Source organism: Artibeus jamaicensis, unplaced genomic scaffold, assembly GCF_021234435.1.
Source record: "Artibeus jamaicensis isolate MK-2021 breed Jamaican fruit bat unplaced genomic scaffold, CSHL_Jam_final contig_373, whole genome shotgun sequence".
NCBI lineage: Eukaryota > Metazoa > Chordata > Mammalia > Chiroptera > Phyllostomidae > Artibeus > Artibeus jamaicensis.
Window position 1 is genome coordinate 3656579 of NW_026521807.1, and position 18092 is coordinate 3674670.

An 18092-nucleotide genomic window follows, 5' to 3' on the forward strand; every position below is an offset into this window, starting at 1 on the left:
CGAGGAAGCAGTTGTGAAGCCAGGCACTGCACGCAAGGCAGCTGGCTGACCGGGTGGTCCCACATTCATATGCAAATAAACCAGGGGAAACTGGGGAGTGAGGCAGACCATGCAACCCAGGGTCCCAGAGCAGGGAAATAAAGCCTCAAAACACAGATCGAAAATACCTGTGGGGGGTGAGGTGCCAGGAGATACTCACAGCCTCACAGGAGAGTTTGTTGGAGAGACCCACAGGGTCCTAGAACATACACAAGCCCACCCACTTGGGAATCAGCACCAGAAAGGCCCATTTTGCTTGGAGGAAGTGTGGAAGGGACTGAAATTCAACGGAGAATGGAGCAAGCGCCATTGTTCCCTCTTGGACCCCACCCCCACATACAGGGTCACAACCCAGCAACTGGGTTGACCCACTCTGGTGAATATCTAAGGCTCTGCCCCTCACTACATAACAGGGGCAACCAGACCCCACCCCCCCCAAAAAATTGGCCCAAATGAAAGAACAGATCAAAGCTCCGAAGCAAATACAACAGCAAAAAGCAACGAAGAGATAGCCAGCCTATCAGATGCACAGTTCAAAGCACTGGGGATCAGGATGTTCATAAAATTGGTTGAATTTGGTCACAGATTAGATGAAAAAATGAAGGCTACCCAAGTAAAATGAAGGAAAATTCACAGGGAACCAGTAGTAATGGGAAGAAAACTGGGACTCAAATCAGTGGAGTGGACCAGAAGGAAGGAAGAAACAACCAAACAGAAAAGGATGAAGAAACAAGAATTCAAAGAGATGAGGAGAGGCTTAGGAACCTCCAGGACATCTTTAAACATTCCATAATCTGAATTATAGGGGTACCAGAAGGGGAAAAGGAAGAACAACAAATGGAAAATTTATTTGAACAAGTAATAAAGGAGAACTTTCCCAATCTGGCAAAGGAAATAGACCTCCAGGAATTCCAGGAAGCTCAGGGAGTCCCAAGGAGGAACACACCAAGGCACATCATCATTACATTAGCCAAGATTAAAATGAAGGAGAGAATTCTAGAAGCAGCAAGAGATAAGGGGATAGTCACCTACAAAGGAATTCCCATTAGACTGTCAGCTGATTTCTCAAGATACCTTGCAGGCAAGAAGGAGCTGGAAAGAAGTATTCCAAGTCATAAAAGGCAAAGACCTATATCCAAGATTGCTCTATCCAGCAAAGTTTTCATTTAGAATGGAAGGACAGATAAAGTGCTTCTCAGATAAGGTCAAATTCAAGGAGCTCATCATCACCAAGCCCTTATTATATGAAATGTTAAAGAGATTTATCTAAGAAAAAGAAGATAAAAAACATGTATAGTAAAATGACAGCAAGCTCACAGTTAGTAACAACCACAACTAAAACAAAAGCAAACAACTAGAATGGGAACAGAACCACAGAAATGGAGATCACATGGAGGGTTAGCAACAGAAGAGTGGGAGGAGGAGAGAGGGAGAAAGGTACAGAGAATAAGTAGCACAGATGGTAGGTAGAAAGTAGACGGGGAGGGTAAGAATAGTATGGGAAATGTAGAAACTAAAGAATATGACACATAGACATGAACTAAAGGTGGGGAATGTAGGTAGGAGAGGGTGTTCAGAGTGGAGGGGAATAAAGAGGGGGAATGGGACAACTGTAATAGCATAATCAATAAAATATATTTAAAAAATTAAATTTTCCTCTTTGAAAGATTGCTGAGAAAGTGAGGAGACAAACCACACATTGAGAGAAAATAACTTATACCTGAGAAAGGAATGGTATAACTTTATAAGACAAAAATCAAAACTTTTGAAAGTGGGCTAAGTATTTTAAGACACTGAGAAGAAATTGCTAATAAACACTTGCAGAGATGCACTAAATGGTCATCAGGGATTTTCAAATAAGCACCATAATGAGATAACTAATTCATACCCATTAGAATGAATATAATTTAAAAATCTGGCATTCCCAAAGGCTGGTGAGGATGTAGAGTAACTAGAATTCTCATCCATTGCTAGCAGGATTTTAAAGTAGTACAACCACCCTGGAAAACAGTATGGTGGTTTTTTTCAAAAGTTAAACATAGTAGGTCTATCTGGAAAAAGTCCAACCATTGTTAATCTAACAAGAACAGATTGCACAACATTGATGTAGCCTGACAGCCAAGGAGTGGACTGGAATATGCATGTGTGAACAATGACAACTTTACTGTACTGGTCAGTGGTGGCGGTAGACACCTCTGAGTGAGTATGTTGTACTATGTGCTGTCATAGTCAAAAATGACAGCAGGTAGAGCAACAGATGTGCATCACATTTTGTATTAAGCTTGAACATTCCTCAATGGAAATATTTGGATGATTCAGAAGGCTGCAGATATGGGCAACTGGTGATTAGCAGCTTTGCCATGACAGCGTGCCGGCTCATGCGTCACGTTTTGTGCCGTTTTTTTGGTGAACCATCAAATCACCCAGATGACTCAGCCTGCCTACAGCCCAAATTTGGCTCCCCAAGACTTCTGGTTTTTTCCAAAGCTAAAATCAACTTTGAAAGGGATTTCAGATTATCAATGAGATTCAAGAAAATATAATGGGGCAGCTAATGGTGACTGAGAGAATTGTTTGAGGTCCCAATTCTTGGGCTACCTGGAAGGGAAATGAGGCGTCATTGTTATATGTGCAATGTTTCTTGTATCTTTTTCAATAAATTTTTCTAGTTTTCATAGTACATGGCTGGATATTTTCTGGATAGACCTTGAATATTGGGTTGGCCAAAAAGTTCATTCGTTCTTTTCCATATGACACCTCTAGCAGTGCTTAGTTGTCTTTAACTTCATTTAAAATGATTTCATTGGATTGTATTGTGAGATCTGTCATATCAGTGTGCACTTAAAAAAAACATCAAAATTGGTGAGTTTTTGTGTGGCCATTTGAAGATGAAAAAAAATGCAACATTTTTGGCCTATTACGCTTTATGGCTTCAAAAAAGGTAAAACTTCAACTGAAATGCAAAAAAAAAAGATTTATGCAGTATATGGAGAAAGTGTTCTGGCTAGTTGAACATGTCAGAAGTGGTTTGTGAAGTTTTATTCTGGAGATCCATTGCTAGATGATGCTCCACTGTTGGGTAGACCAGTTGAAGTTGATAGAGATCAAATCGAGACATTAATTGAGATCAGTCCACATTATACCACAAGGGAGATAGCTGCTATACTCAGAATATCCAAATAAATAAAGTTATTGCTGAAAATGAAAAATGTCTTTTATTTTACAGAGAAAACCATACAGGCTTTTGGCTAACACATTGCATACCTTGACAACTCTGCTGTTTGACTAATAATTATTTATATAAAAGAAATGAAAACATCTTTCACAAAAAATTTTTGTGCACTAATTTTTATACCAACTTTATTCACAGTAAACACAAATTGGAACACCCCAAACGGCCAACAGGTGAATCGATAATCAAAATGTGGTAATTCCATATGAAAGAATGCTCTGTAATGCAAAGAATTACCTTTTGATAGACACAACATGGGTAGATCCCAAAGTCATAGAAGACACACTAAAGGTGATAGGGTAAATGGGTGGTTTGTACAGGACATGAGGAATCTTTTGGAGGTGATGGAAGTCTCCTGTACCTTGATTGTAGTGGTTGTTTCTTAGGTGTATACAGGTATCAAAACTCATCAAATTGAGCACTTTCAGTGGATTCATTTGACTGCAGGTAAATTAAACCTTAATGAAATAGATTATCAAAAATTCTGATGAGCAGAAGACACCAGATACAGACTATAAATAAACTAAGTATAAATTAAACAGAAGATACCAGAAACAGAATAAAAACTATTATCTATTTCCATGAATCCTAGAAATGATCATTTTGATCTACATTGACAGAAAGGTAAACAATTGTTGCCTGGGGTGGGGCAAGAAAGATTGAGAGGGAGTAGGTATAACAGAATCTTTTGGGGTGATTGATATATAAACTCTAAATATCAATTATAGTGGCTATTACATGGGTGTATGATTTTATCAAAATCCGTACTTAAAATGGGTACATTTTTGTTGCATGTAAATTATAACTCAGTAGAGACGATTTTTTTAAAAAAGAAAAGTGAGTAGTGTGTATATACAAATTTATGTAGAAGCACTCAAATGGGGTGATCAACACTGCCTAAAGATAACATGGGAAAAGGGGATTATAAAGAGCAATTCAGTAGGAAATGGTTACCTATGTCTGTGTTGGAGATTGGAATTCAGAACATTCCAAATAGACATAATATGAAAGCAAGAATGGTATATAGTAAACAGGAGTAGTACTTATGCTTATAGTCACAATAAGGTATTGGAACAGATTACTGAATCATCACACCAGTTTAGCGCCACAAGTGGATACCAGTAAGTGGCATGGCTAAAATCAAAACACATGTCTGTCTGACCTACAATGCCTCCATTTTAGTCACACCACAGAGTGTGAATTGTTTGGAATGCCTCGGGTCTAAGATATATTGTAGGAAATGAAAGGAAAGGTGGTCAGGGACTAGAATGCCATGGAGTTTGACCTTTATTCTTTAGTCTTTTTAAAAAGAACTTAATTTCCAGTTGTTTATTCCTTTAAATATTAAATTATGATAGGAAAGAAGTTAATTTGGCATCCCAAATAGATGATGTATTTATTTACTTAATATTTTATGGTGTTACTGGTAGTCTATTACATTTATGTAAGTGGAAGTTAAAGATTTTTCACTAACCCTCTGTCTCATCTGTAAGAATTAAGTAGCTAGCTCCTCCCTCCCCAGCATTTCTTTAAATCTCGAAATCTTTCTGAAATATACACACCTTTAGGGAGCTCCCAGACTCTTAAGTCTTAATACATTTGTTCTAAAAAATGTCCCAGCCATCGCTGCCCCCCAGACTAGAAGCATCAGTATCACCTGGGATCTTGTTAGAAATATAGATTTTTATGCTTTACCTCAGATCTCCTGTACTAAAATTCTAGGAAGGCGGGCAGGGTCAGCAGTCTTTATTTCAGCAAGCCTTTCAGGTGATTATGATACACACCAAAGTTTGAGAAACACAAGTCTGATAAGACTTGAAACAGCTAAAGGATGGAGCACACTTAACTCAAAAGTTGCAGTCTTCTCTGGGTGTCAGTTTTCTCTTCCATAAAATGAGATTTAAACTAGATGGTTTTCTAGATTTTTCAACCCAGTGCCTTAATGAGTCTGGATTAGTTAGTGAGTTGGCCTACTGATCATCTTCCTGGATCAACTATAAGCACTGTAAACATACTTTACTAAGTTATTTGTAATAACTTGCTGAAAGTAAATAAGCTGGCAACTAGAAGGCATCCTCAACTCTTCTCTCCCCTTTGTAGCCAGTCACTATACCTTGCAATTTATATCCTAGTTGAATTTCAAATGTGCTCTTTTTCTGCCACCTCCTTTGCTCCCCCAGGACCAAGCAAATCTATAGGTGTCTTTGTGAAATAGAAAAAAGATACCTATTTACCCCCAATTCCAGCTGATAGATTAGAACCCCCTTCTTCACTGCTCCCCCTTCCCACTCCCCTACCAGGCAGATTCAGTAGTACACGTGGCTCAGCAAAGCACAAGTCTCTACTCTGCCCCTTGATTGGGTGCTCTTGTGTGGGGTGTAGCTTTTATACCATTGGACCACTGTATTCTATTATATGCATACTATAAACTGTATATTGCCACCACTATCCATTAAAGTCCTTATCTCTTACCTGAACTATTTTTTTCCTTTGGTTTCCTTGCCTTTAGATTCTTCTCACTTAAAAAAAATGCAGTAGTTCACACTCTTTCCTGAGACTATTACATTAACTATTTGCTTTGACTGTAAAAATTTATGAATATATGCTGCCAAAGTTATCATGTCATTCTCTTAATAGTCACCTTCAGGTGACCCCTTGGCCTGGAAAATTTGCACATAAGGGTACTGCTACATCAGTATACTCACAAATTTATCATAGCATTTGATTCACCTGAGGGTTTTTTTTCCCCTTTTTCTCTCTCCCAGCAGTAGACAGTAATAACACTTAAGTTTCTCATGTAAAATCCAGTATCCAAGCAAATTGGTGTACTCTATAAGTAATTCCATGCCAAGAAACTTGTATTTATAAACTAGTCTCACTGTCCTAGCTACCGAAACTGACACATACTTTTTTCCATGTTAAAAACAGGCACTGTTATCTTTCTAGCTCTAAAATTGAAAACAGAGGTGTCATTGTTTTTAGCACATGATCCAGCTGACCAATGCTGTACATCTTCAAATTTGCCCAATTAGGAAAAGAACTTAGTATCCTATTCTAGCTTAATGTCTTAGGTGCAATAAAGTATCATCACATTTTTTAACAGTTGGCTGCAATGTCACTAAGTTTCAGAAGTCACTTAACAAACAACATTAAAAAAGCAAAGTGTGTGATCTGTATATTTGAATATACATATACAGTGAAACTAAAGATAATCCAACAAAGTGCAAATTATCTTCAAATAATTACTATATATTTTTACTTTTTCTCTTCAAAAAGCCATAACTCACGTTTTCTCACTTCTGTGTACAGTGTTTAATTGTGCAGTGAAAAGAATTTCTATTTTAATTATCTAAGAGTTTTGAATTTTGAACACTTTATTAAATTTCTTTTCCATAGTTGTGTCTGTAGAGGTCTGACTGGAAAATCAAACCAGTTACTTCAACAGAGGGACTTGAATGTAAAGGATTATTAACTAGATATAAAGTGGTTAACCACATAGTTAAGAAGGCAGGACCATAACTCTGCATCCAGAGTTAACAGTTGTCAAAACAGCCAGCACTTTTAGGATTGGAGGTCACAAAGGAAAGAGGTGGTAATTATTCATTCTTTAATGAAGAGGTTGAGCCTGGGCCTGGCGAAACCAGTCTGTGGAAGAGGATATTGCTCATCTAGTGCTGGTGTGTTTGAGCTGCACTTGTGGAGAGACCTTGATCTCTTGGGATATGGTACTGGTGAACTTGTGCTGGTTTGTCTTTCTGGGATGGGTGGGTGGGTTGGCACATGATCAAGCTGGTTTTGCAAACATGGGAAAACGGTGAACTGGATTCTGTTAACTGCTTCAAGAAGGAACTGCAGGTGCGGGATTGAAGAAGCAAGTCTAGATGATGCTCACAGAAACATCAAACAGTAAAGTCAAGTGATGCAGGTGGGAAGATGCAGCAAATATCTTTTTACCTTTTCCAACCCTGAAAAAGCCCAAATGTGTGGTGTATAGAGCTTGTTAGCAAAGCCCAGATATGGTCTACAGAGCTTGAACCATATTATCACAAGGCAGGAGGTTGAACTTGGAGGTGATAGACAAGAATTTACATATGTATCAGATTTTCAGAGTTAGGGGGGAAAACCTAGTAATCTAGTTTATGGTTTTAGGGTAAAATAAACATACAAGTTCTTTAAAGAGTACAAGGTTTAATCATGTCATTGAAAAGGACTTCTATTCATAATATATGGAGTAAGAATTTAACATTTTGACTGCCGTGTTCAATTTATTAAGTTTCTATTCTATGCTTGTAAATTCTAATCTTAGGCTTTTTAACTTGAGTGTTTTTAAATTGGAAGTAATTACAACAAAAAGCATAAACCATGATGGTTTGTTGTAGCAAACAAGTCTTCTAGAACCCTTAAATCTAAGCTGTAGTCTAAAAATGCTTCTTACTGCTAAGAATCCCACAGTGGTATCCCGTTGCCTTTCAAATTAAATGCAGACCTCCTCAGCCTGACATGTAAAGGCCTCCTCATAGGATCACAGCCTCCTTTTCTAGTCCTATTTCCCATTATGTTTATCTATTTTAACTAAGCTCCAGCCAGGCTGGACTGCTCTCTGTCCCTTACCATGCACTGAACTTAGCTTTGCCTCCAGTATGCCTGTTGAAGGTGGTTCTCTTTCCTCACATGCTCCATATGTATCTCAGAATCCTGCCCCTCCAGCCAATGCTTCTGCACTTATGAACCTCAGTAAGTCTGTTCTAATCTGAATAGCTAGGTTCTCTCTTACCAAACTTTTTTTCTTGAAGGTATTAAAGTATCTTTATTCCTTTTTACAGAGTCACTTTTCATCATTTGTAATAAATACCTGGCCAAAATTCCACTTACTCATCATTCCCTTTAAAAACCCTCCCTATACTTTGCACCCTAAACTCCACAGCTAGTGCTCCCCATGCTATCTTAGACACACTGTCATGACATTTTTCATACTCTATTGTAATTCTTTATTTGGGTGTCTATGTTCTCCACTAGGCCGAATATCTTGCTATCTCTGGTGCCTTGTACAAGTCCTGGCACTGAGCAAATACTGTACATGATTGTTTTGAGTGAATAATGGAATGTTGTGATCTGTCAAAGGTCTCACAGCAAAGCTAGGTCTCCTACTAGTTTCAAGACAGATTTCTTAATCACAGATGTCTCTGCTCTACCACCCCCCACTCCCAGTTAGATTGTAAGTTTTGGGGAGGAGATTGTGCATCTTACTCATATGTTTCCTCTGAAGCACCTAGTATAGTACTCTCTTTATTCAAGTTATATAATTGAAATGCTTTTCAAATAATGGCCATGGAGAAATCTCAAAGGAAAATAATCAACCAGTAGCATCATTTTAATTTGATTCCTACAGTGTGAAACTGGAGGTACAGTAATCATCTGAGAATTAAAAAAAAAAATCCAATCCAGATGAGTAGGAAATTGGCTATCAAGAATCCAAGCTGCTACTGCTGGCTTAATTGTCTTTGCTTGACACTATATTTACAGTCCTAAAGTGGTGTGGTTTGTGAACCTAAGAAGAGAGAAAGGCATTTTTTCTTCTTCATGCTTATAAAAGGTATATATATGTAAAAGAAGATTTGGGAAGTGCAGATTTTAAACAGGCAGAAAAATATTACCCATAATTCACTACCAAGAGATGACATCAGTAATAATACACTGTACATATTTTGTCCTTTTTTTGGACTCTTGTACCAATTGAAATTATATCTATGATTCTAAGCTGTATTCACTTAATACTATAGCATAATAATTTTTCTGTGTTACTAACTTCATAAACATTTATTTTTGCATAGAATTGTATTGTAAAGGTGAATCATGCATAAATCTCTCTATTATTAGATATTTGGGATCCATTTTTTTATTTCAAACAACATTGCCATGAACATCTTTGGTTATTCTATGAAAGTATTGTCTTAAATACTTTCAGAAAGTATCATAAAATACTTCCCAGAAAATGTTTTAATCAATTTATAGTTCCGCTAGCAGTATATGAGTGTGTGTCTTTTCACCATTAGCACACTAACCTGGTTAGTCTCAAAACTTTGAAGATTTACTAAATGAGTCTTTCTAAATAGTTTTGTCATCCTACTCTCCTCCCCTCCTCTGCGCCTACTATTCTTGTATGGGCTCTTTTTTTCACATGGGAAACGCAGATCATCCACCAGGAGTTTCCCTCATCCTTCCTTTACAAAATTCAAAACCTGCCTTTCTTTGTGCTGTGGAGGAATTTTCTCTCTATTTACCAAGAGCAAATCTCTATACTAGTCCTTTGATTTTGTCCTGATCGTCTTTTAGGGACCTTCCTGCTCTTGTTAGCCCCAGCTCATTCCTGCATCTGTAGATTCTCCCTCTGCTGGGTAGTTCTTTTCAGTGCTCAACCTACTGCATGATTTGCTATTAAAAGAAAACAAAAAGCAAAGGGTCTACCCTTAAGTCTTCTAAGTTGCTTAGATTACCTCATTTATTCTAATAGTTTTAAATGTCTTCTGTGTGTCATGGCGACTCAGATTTATATCTCTGGTCATGACCTTTTGAAAGTCAAACTTAACATATGCAGAAAGAAACCCTTAGTGCAAACTGGTAGGGAGTAGGATATATCACACCTTTTCCCAGAACCAAATTGGAAATAAAACTAGAGTGGACTAAACACCTGAAATAAATAAAAAACTACTTCAAAAAGAGACTTTTAATGAAGATGGGGGGGTGGGAATACCCTGATGGTTAGGAAGGGTCAGGTCATTAAAGAAGCTGGCCCATTCACAAGGGGGCTTGGCAGAGGCAACTGTGATTATGGGAGCTTCCCCTGGAAAGGGGAGAAGCTGGGACCACAAACTGGGCTCCCAAGTACAGATCACTAGTGCTAGGATCAGCCAACCACAGAGCATCCAGCAGTGAAAGGTGGCAAGATTGGTCTCTGCTGGGCAGAGAGGAGACCTGCTGGAGACAAGGCCACTTTTTTTTTCTTTCATTTTCTTTCTTAATTCTTAAAGGGGCCAAAGCACATGTTTTGTGCTTGTATCCACTCACTTTGGATCCCAGACAAAGGGAGGTGGAGAGGACAGGACTGCCCAAGGAGACACTGGGAGAAACACAGGGGAGTGGCCATGGGGGGGTGTATGTTCTCAGATTATATCTGTATTTCTCAAGCCCCTTGAAAAGAGCAAGCTCCACCCAGGGATAAAGCAACTAAATTACCCTATGGGATACCACTCCCCCCAACCCTCCAACCCCCCAACCTCGGGAATCCTGCTCCCCCTACCCTGCATCTTTTTTTTTTGTTTCTTTCTTTCTTTTTTTGCTCTGTGTTTTGTTCTGGGGGATTTGGGGTTTTGGGTTTTGTTTTTTTTTTCTCTTCCTTTGCTTCTTTTTAGTCTCCCATCCTGAATCTTAACCTGTGCTGAGAAGACAGAACATATGCAGACTCAGGGTGTGTCAGAGATAGGCTGTAGGGAGCAGCTACATCATACACTTTCCTGGGAAACAGACTGGTTCTTACATCTCACAGGAGAGCCATAGAAACAATCTTCTGGTTTCTGGCAGACCCAAATCTGGGTTCTGGAGACTACCTATTAACTGAGTAGGAGTCCTGCCTTGCCAACCAAGTACAGGGGCAATAAAGTCCCAAGCAGACTCAGACCAGTGGCTTGGGCAGGGGAACACATCTACCATCTTCCCTGAAGTCTGAAAGATACCTGCCATGGGAGATCCAGGAGTCCCAACACCCCTCAACTTCCCCTTTCCACTGCCTAATTGTACCAGAAGGCCTCTGAGAAACAATTGGGTCTGCAACTAGTCTAAACTTGGCAGCAGAATAGTAGGCAGAGACAGAGGCAGATCCTGTGGTAACTTGGGACTCATGCTGAGACACCCCTGGACCCAGTGCTGATAAAACTTAGCTTGGCAGGGCAGCTTGGCCCAAACTGGGCACGGCCAGGCCCAGAGGAATCAGTCACAAACTGAACTGATTGTACTTTCAAACAGGCTGCTGAGAACTGGACATGGTCAGCAGCTGACATTGGTTTATACCAGCCTCAGGCACCTAAGAGTCATATCCAAAGGGAGAATACAGTGAAACCTCCACCCTCTTGAGTCCACCAGAAGTTCTCTCAGAAACAGGTCTGTGACTATTCTAAGACTGACAGCAGCCTCATAAGCAGAGGCAGGCAGATCCTGTGGTGTCTTGGAACATTTGCTGACACACCCCTGGGCAGAGTGCTGATAGAACTCAGCTTTGTAAAGCAGCTGGGTCCATTCTGGGTGCAGCCAAGCGTTGAGGAATCAGCCACAAACTGGATTGCATGTAGCTTCAAACAGGCTGTGAAGGGCTGGATGTGGATAGCACTGACATTGAGTGCTACCAGCCTCAGACTAAATCACAGCTGTATTGAAAGGGAAAACCCAGCAAGCAAACACTAAACTCTGCTGGGACTAAGTCCACTTTGTTATTTTTTTTTCTTTTTCATAGCTTTTTAATTTTTCTATTTTTATCTTTGTTACTCTATTGTTTTTCCTTCTTTCGCCTTTTATTTTACTCTCACCATTAATTATCTCATTGTTCCCTGCTTTCCTATTCTTGTTTTTGTTCTTTCTTTTTCCTGTTTCCCTCTTTCAATTCATTATTCATATTCTCTCCCCTTTTCTCCCCCCATAATCACTTTGCTGTCCTTTGGCCTTCTCTTCTTACTCTTTTTCTTTTACTTCCCCCCTTTTTTAATGTTCCATTTCTCTTTCCATTTTGTTATTCTCTGATCTTTGTTATTGAAATTGCTCTTTTGGTGGTAGACAGTGCTTGTTTTGATTTCTTTCTTTTTTTTTTTTTTGTGGTGTTTTGCTTTGTTCTGCCTGCACCTGTACAACAGCATATAAGATGTTGTGGGGGTTAAACCTCTCAGTCAGCCAGCTGGAGGGCAGACCCCCACCAACAGACAAGCCAACAGCATCCAGGATACAAATACACCAGTAGAGCCACATAACTGACATGAAATGCATTCATAGAGCATCCAGTTTGGAAAACACAGTGGTGTAGGACTCTGCACCACTGCGTCCTACAGAATGCCTACTACATAAGTCCACCCTACAATACAGGGAGTTGAAGCATATCTCCTAATACATAGAAACAGCCAAAACAAGACAGCAAAAATGGGGAAACAACCTCCAAACAAAAGAAAAGGAGTAATCTCCAGAAAAATAGCTAAGTGAAATTGAGGCAAGCAACTTACCAGAAATAGATTTCAAAGTAATGGATATAAGGGTGCTCAAGGAATGTAGTGAGAGCTACATCAGCATGAAAAGGGACATGGAAGCTGCGTTAAGCTGGAAATAAAGAAAGCAACATGTGAAAAGAAGAATACACTAGAAGTAATTAAAAGCAGACTGGACAAAGAGGAACAAATCAGCGATTTGGATGACAAGGTGGAAAAACACCCAATCAGGGCAACAGAATGACAAAAGATTTAAAAAGAATGAGGATAGTCTTAAGATGGCTTTGGGATAACATGAAATGTAGCAATATTCACATCATAGGGATGCCAGGAAAGGAAAGGGAACTAGCCATAAAAAGCCTGTTTGAAAAAATGCAAGAAAACTTTCCTAATTTGGTGAGGGGGAAAGCCACACAGGTTCAGGAAGCACAGAGTTCCAATCAAGATGAACCCAAAGAGGCCTACACTAAGACACACCACATTTAAAATAGCAAAGTTTAAAGGCAAAGAATCTTAAAGGCAGCAAAAAGGAAACAGTTACCTACAAGGGATCTCCAATAAGGTTGTCCATTGATTTCTCAACCAACACTACAGGCCTGAAGGCACTGCCATGAAATATCCTAAGTAATGACTACCAAGGACCTGCAGCCAAAACTACTCTATCCACCAAGGCTATCATTTAAAATAGAAGGTGAAATAAAGACCTTCCAGACCCCCACTCCTCTGAAAAAGGCTAAAGGTGTACTTTTCCACCAAGCAAGCAGGAAATTGCAAGAGATGCAAAAGGGTCTGCATTAAGAAAAGGAAATAGAGGAACATAGGTGCAAAGGATAAAATGACAACAAATAAGTACCTATCAATAATAACCTTAAATGTAAATGGATTAAATGCACCGATCAAAAGATGCAGAGTACCTGAATGGATAAGAAAACATGACCCATATATATACTGTTTACAAGAGATCCACCTCATAGCAAAAGATTTACAAGGGCTGAAAGTGAAGAGATGGAAAAAAAATATTCCATTCACATGGATGTGAGAGGAAAGCCAGGGTAGCAGTATTCTACCTGATGAAATAGACTTCAAAATAAAGATTATAACGAGACAGGAAAGGTCATGTCATTACATAATACTTACAGGGTCAGTCCAACAAGAGGCTATAACCCTAGTAGATATGTATACACCTAACATAGGAGCACTTAAATATATAAAGAAAATCTTGGAGGAGGACTTTTAAGAAAGATTCACAGCAATATAGTCATCATTAGGGTTTTTAACACCCTACTGTCAACAATGGACATATTCCAGACCAAAAAAAAAGAATAAGGATATGGCAGCACTAAGTGACACACTACATCATATGGACTTAATTGATATTTGCAGAACACTTCCCCCAAAAGAAGCAAAATGTACATTCTCAAAGGCACAAGGAAAACTTTCAAGCATAGATCACATGGTAGGACACAAAATAACCCTTAACAAATATGAGGAAAAAGTCATATCAAGCATTTTCTTGGGTCACACTAAAAAATTAAAAGAAAACCTCAACTTCAAGAAAGAAACTCAAAAACATTCAATACATGGAGGCTAAGTAACATGTTATTAAAAAGTAAATGGGCTAACAATGAGATCAAGGAAGAAATCAAAAAGTATCTGGAAACAAATGAAAATGAAAACCCAAAAGTCAATGGAACAGTGCAAAAGCAGTTCTGAGAGGGAACTTCACAGCATCACAGGCCTCCCTAAAGCAGATAGAAAAATTTAAAACCTAACCTTGCATCTAAAAGAACTAGAAAAACAACAACAACAAAAAACAAAGCCCAGAGCAAGTAGAAGGAAAGAAATAATCAAAGGAGAAATAAATGATGTAGAGACTAAAATAACAATTCAAACGGTCAGTGAAGAACCAGGAACGGGTTCTTTGAAAAGATATGCAAAACTGATAAACCTTTAACCAAACTCATCAAGAATAAAAGATGCACTTTTGGTCAAGATGGTGGCATAGGCAGACATGGCTTGCTTCTTCACACATCCACATCAAAATTACGACTAAAATATGGAACAACGATCGCTCAGAACCATTAGAAATAAGACTTGAATGGAAGTCTGACAGTGACGGAATTAAATAAACCACATCTGTCCAGTCTCGTAGGAGAGACACAGACATGGAACTGACTGGTCCTTGACCCACGTGTGGTAAAAAATTTGAGAGGGGTATCTCAGGATCGAGGAGTCCTACCCCCACATCCGGCCCCCCAATCCAGGATTCCAGTCCCAGGAAGATAAGTCCCCACAACTTCCGGCTGCAAAAACCAGTGGGGATTGAGTCTGGAGGAAACTGCTAGAGCCCCAAACAGTTGCTCCTAAAGAATCCACACACAAACTCACCTTCTCAGACTCACTACCTTTGAGCTCAGGCATCTGGTAACAACTCAAAAGACAACAGTGGTATGCAGGGAGGAACTGAAGTGTCTGGCATCAAGGGGAACAGAGGCCATTGTCCCCTTTTTGAAGCTTCCCCTCACAGAACTGGCAAGTTGGTGCCATATCTGAGACACTCAACTCAACCTGGGTAACATTGTTTGACCTGCCTTGGAGATTTCCAAAGACTCTGGCCCACCCAAGCTGCTTTTTCTTATGAATATCTGGTGTTGGCTTGTTTCATAACTTCCTAAATCCTCTCAGACAAGCAACAACTGGCATCAGTGAGCCAAGGCCCAGCAGCAGCAGCAACCAGCATAGATTCACAGTTTGACGTTGCCTGGGAATCTCTAAGCCCAACACAAGGAGCAGCCATCTCAGATTGCTTTACAGCTTTCACAGGGTGCCGCAGGCTAAACAAAGGTGGGGGCTGAACTTGACCTGCACATCCTGGGATACCCCAGGGCCAACACACCCAGTGGTCAGCTACAGAACAGAGTCATGGATACAGAGAGCATTTTATTTTGATGGTTGTCATATGAGGAGTTGGGGGAAGGGGTAAAGAGGTGAGGGGAGTAAGAAGTACAAATAGGTAGTTACAGAATAACCATGGGGATGTGAATACAATGAAGTAGTGAAAGAACTTACATGCATGATGCATGGACGTAAACAATGGTGGGGGGATTGCCTGAGGGAATACGGGGTGCTGGGTGGAGTGGGGCAAGGGGGAAAAATCAGGACAACAGTAATAACAAAATATAATTTTAATAAACCTTGAGAAAAGATACAATAAAAAATAATGGAAGAAAAATGAGAAGACCCAAATAAAATTAGAAATGAAAGAGAAGTAATGACTGATACTACAGAAGGGCACATTTACTATAAACCAACTGTATGTCCAAACCAATTGGACATCCTGGGCAAAACTGATAAATTGACAGAAACATTTAATCTTCCAAAGCTGAATTGAAAATAAGCCAAAAACCTTACTAGACCTATAACAACTAGTGAGATCAAAGCAGGCATCTGGTAACAACTCATCTGGTAACAGTAATTAAATAAATACTGACACACAAAAGGCCTTTGATTGGTTTTACCAGTCATTCAAAGAGCTAACACCTATCCTCCTTAAACTACTATAAAAACCTCAAGAAGAGGGAAGACTTCCAAACTCTTTCTTTGAGGTCAGTATTACCCTAATTCCAGAAGCAGATAAAGATACAAGGAAGGAAGAAAATAACAGGCCAGTATTTCTGATGAACGTGGTTGCAAAAATCCTCAACAAAATATTAGCAAACTGGATCCAGCAGTACATTAAAAAGATTATGTACACCATGACCAAGTAGGATTTATTCCAGAGATGCAAGGATGCTGCAATAGCCACAAATCAGCAAAATGATACATCACATAAACAAAATGAAAGACAAAAATTGCATGATCATAACAAAAGTTTCAGAAAAAGCATTTTGTAAAATCCAGCACCCATTTACGATAACAGTCACCAAACTGGGAATAGAGGGTGCATACCTAAACATAATAAAGACCACATATGTAAACCTATTGCCAGCATCATACTCAATGGGCAAAAAGTAAAAGTTCTCAGTAAGATCAGAAACAAGACAGGGGTGTCTGCTTTCATAACTCTTACTCAACATAGTACTAGTAGTCCTGGCTACAGCCATCAGACAAAAAGAAGAAATAAAAGCTGTCCAAATTGGAAAAGAAGTAAAGCTGTTGTTTGTGGATGACATGAAATGGTACGTAGAAAACCCTATAGGCTCCACCAAAAACACTACTTGACCTAATAAATGAACTCAGCAAAGTAATGGGATGCAAAGTCAGTATCAGACATAGGTGGTATTTTTATACACCAATAATGAACTAGCAGAGAAACTACAAAAATAATCCCATATACTGTTGCAACTAAATAAAATACCTTGGAATAAACTGAGAGCTATAAGAGGGGAGGAGGGAAGAGAGGGCACTGAATGAAAGAAGGTGAAGCCCGTGGCTGGTGCGGCTCAAGAGGATTGAGTGCTGGTCTGTGAAACAGAAGGTTACTGTTTCGATTCCCAGTTCAGGATACATGCCTGGGTTGTCTGCCAGCATCTCCAGAAGGTAGATGGCTTGATTTTTATATATTATCAGTCTTAAAGTCTAAGTTTTCATTTTATTTTTCAGTTATTCAGTATTTTATTAGTATAAATAATTCTTAACCTGAAAATTTAGTTAGGACAGAGGAAGAAATTTTCTTTTTCTCATTATCTCAGCACCCCAAAATAATTAGTTAATAACATTTCGCTGTACATCTTTTGTTTACATATGGTAGAAGAAAGGATAAAAAAGATCGAGAAGGATGAAGGGGGAATAAATTTTATGTCAGTATCAACATTATTGTTAATTTACTTGTTTTATGCCTTACTAGCTTGTATTCTGAAGCAGGGGAAAATAAATATTCTTTGTTTTTAGATCCAAGCACAATGCCTGATACACAAACATGCAGTAAATGTTTAATAAAGTAATAAGAGAAAGCAAGGGATGAACTGCTTAATTTTGTTCTCTCTCTCAAGATTTCCATGGAGAATGACTATCTGGGTCCACGAAGAATTGAAAGTCTACAAAAAGAAGATGCAGATTGGCAGCGGAAAGCTCACATGGCTGTGCTCTCTATTCAAGATCTTACTGTCAAATATTTTGAAATAACAGCTAAAGCTCAAAAAGGTGAGTTTCCCAGTAAAATTCTTACTTTTAAGAATAATTAATTTAAATATTTTATGTTCACAATAACTATATTGAAAAGTATCTAAATACCACTCATAATCCTAGCAGTTAAGGAAGATCGCTATTAACAAACATTTCCTTTCAGTCTTTTCTAGGGATATGTGTTTACATATACCAATTGTAAAAAATAAATAATAGTAATGGGGTATTGGTATAGTATAATTCAGTTCTGTCATTTAATTTACAGTGACCCCCCCACACACACAGTTTAGAGGCACAGCCACCACCATGACTATCCTCACCTCAGACACTGCTCACTAATTTGGAGGAGGGAAGGAGAGAGGGAGAGAAACATCAATGTATGGTTGCCTCTCATGAGTCCCCTGCTGGGAACCGGCCTGCAACCCAGGCGTGCAATGACTTGGAATCCAACCGCAATC

At 39.0% G+C, this 18092-nt stretch overlaps 1 protein-coding gene across 2 annotated transcripts in view; it reads left to right on the forward strand.

The window, feature by feature from the left end:
- Positions 1–18092, forward strand: part of JMY (junction mediating and regulatory protein, p53 cofactor) — a 97590-nt gene that overhangs the window by 40476 nt on the left and 39022 nt on the right. For both annotated transcript variants that reach the window (XM_053664442.1, XM_037130775.2), the window contains exon 3: positions 17502–17652. In XM_053664442.1, the coding sequence (XP_053520417.1) occupies positions 17502–17652 (151 nt within the window). The remainder of the gene's footprint in view (positions 1–17501; positions 17653–18092) is intronic.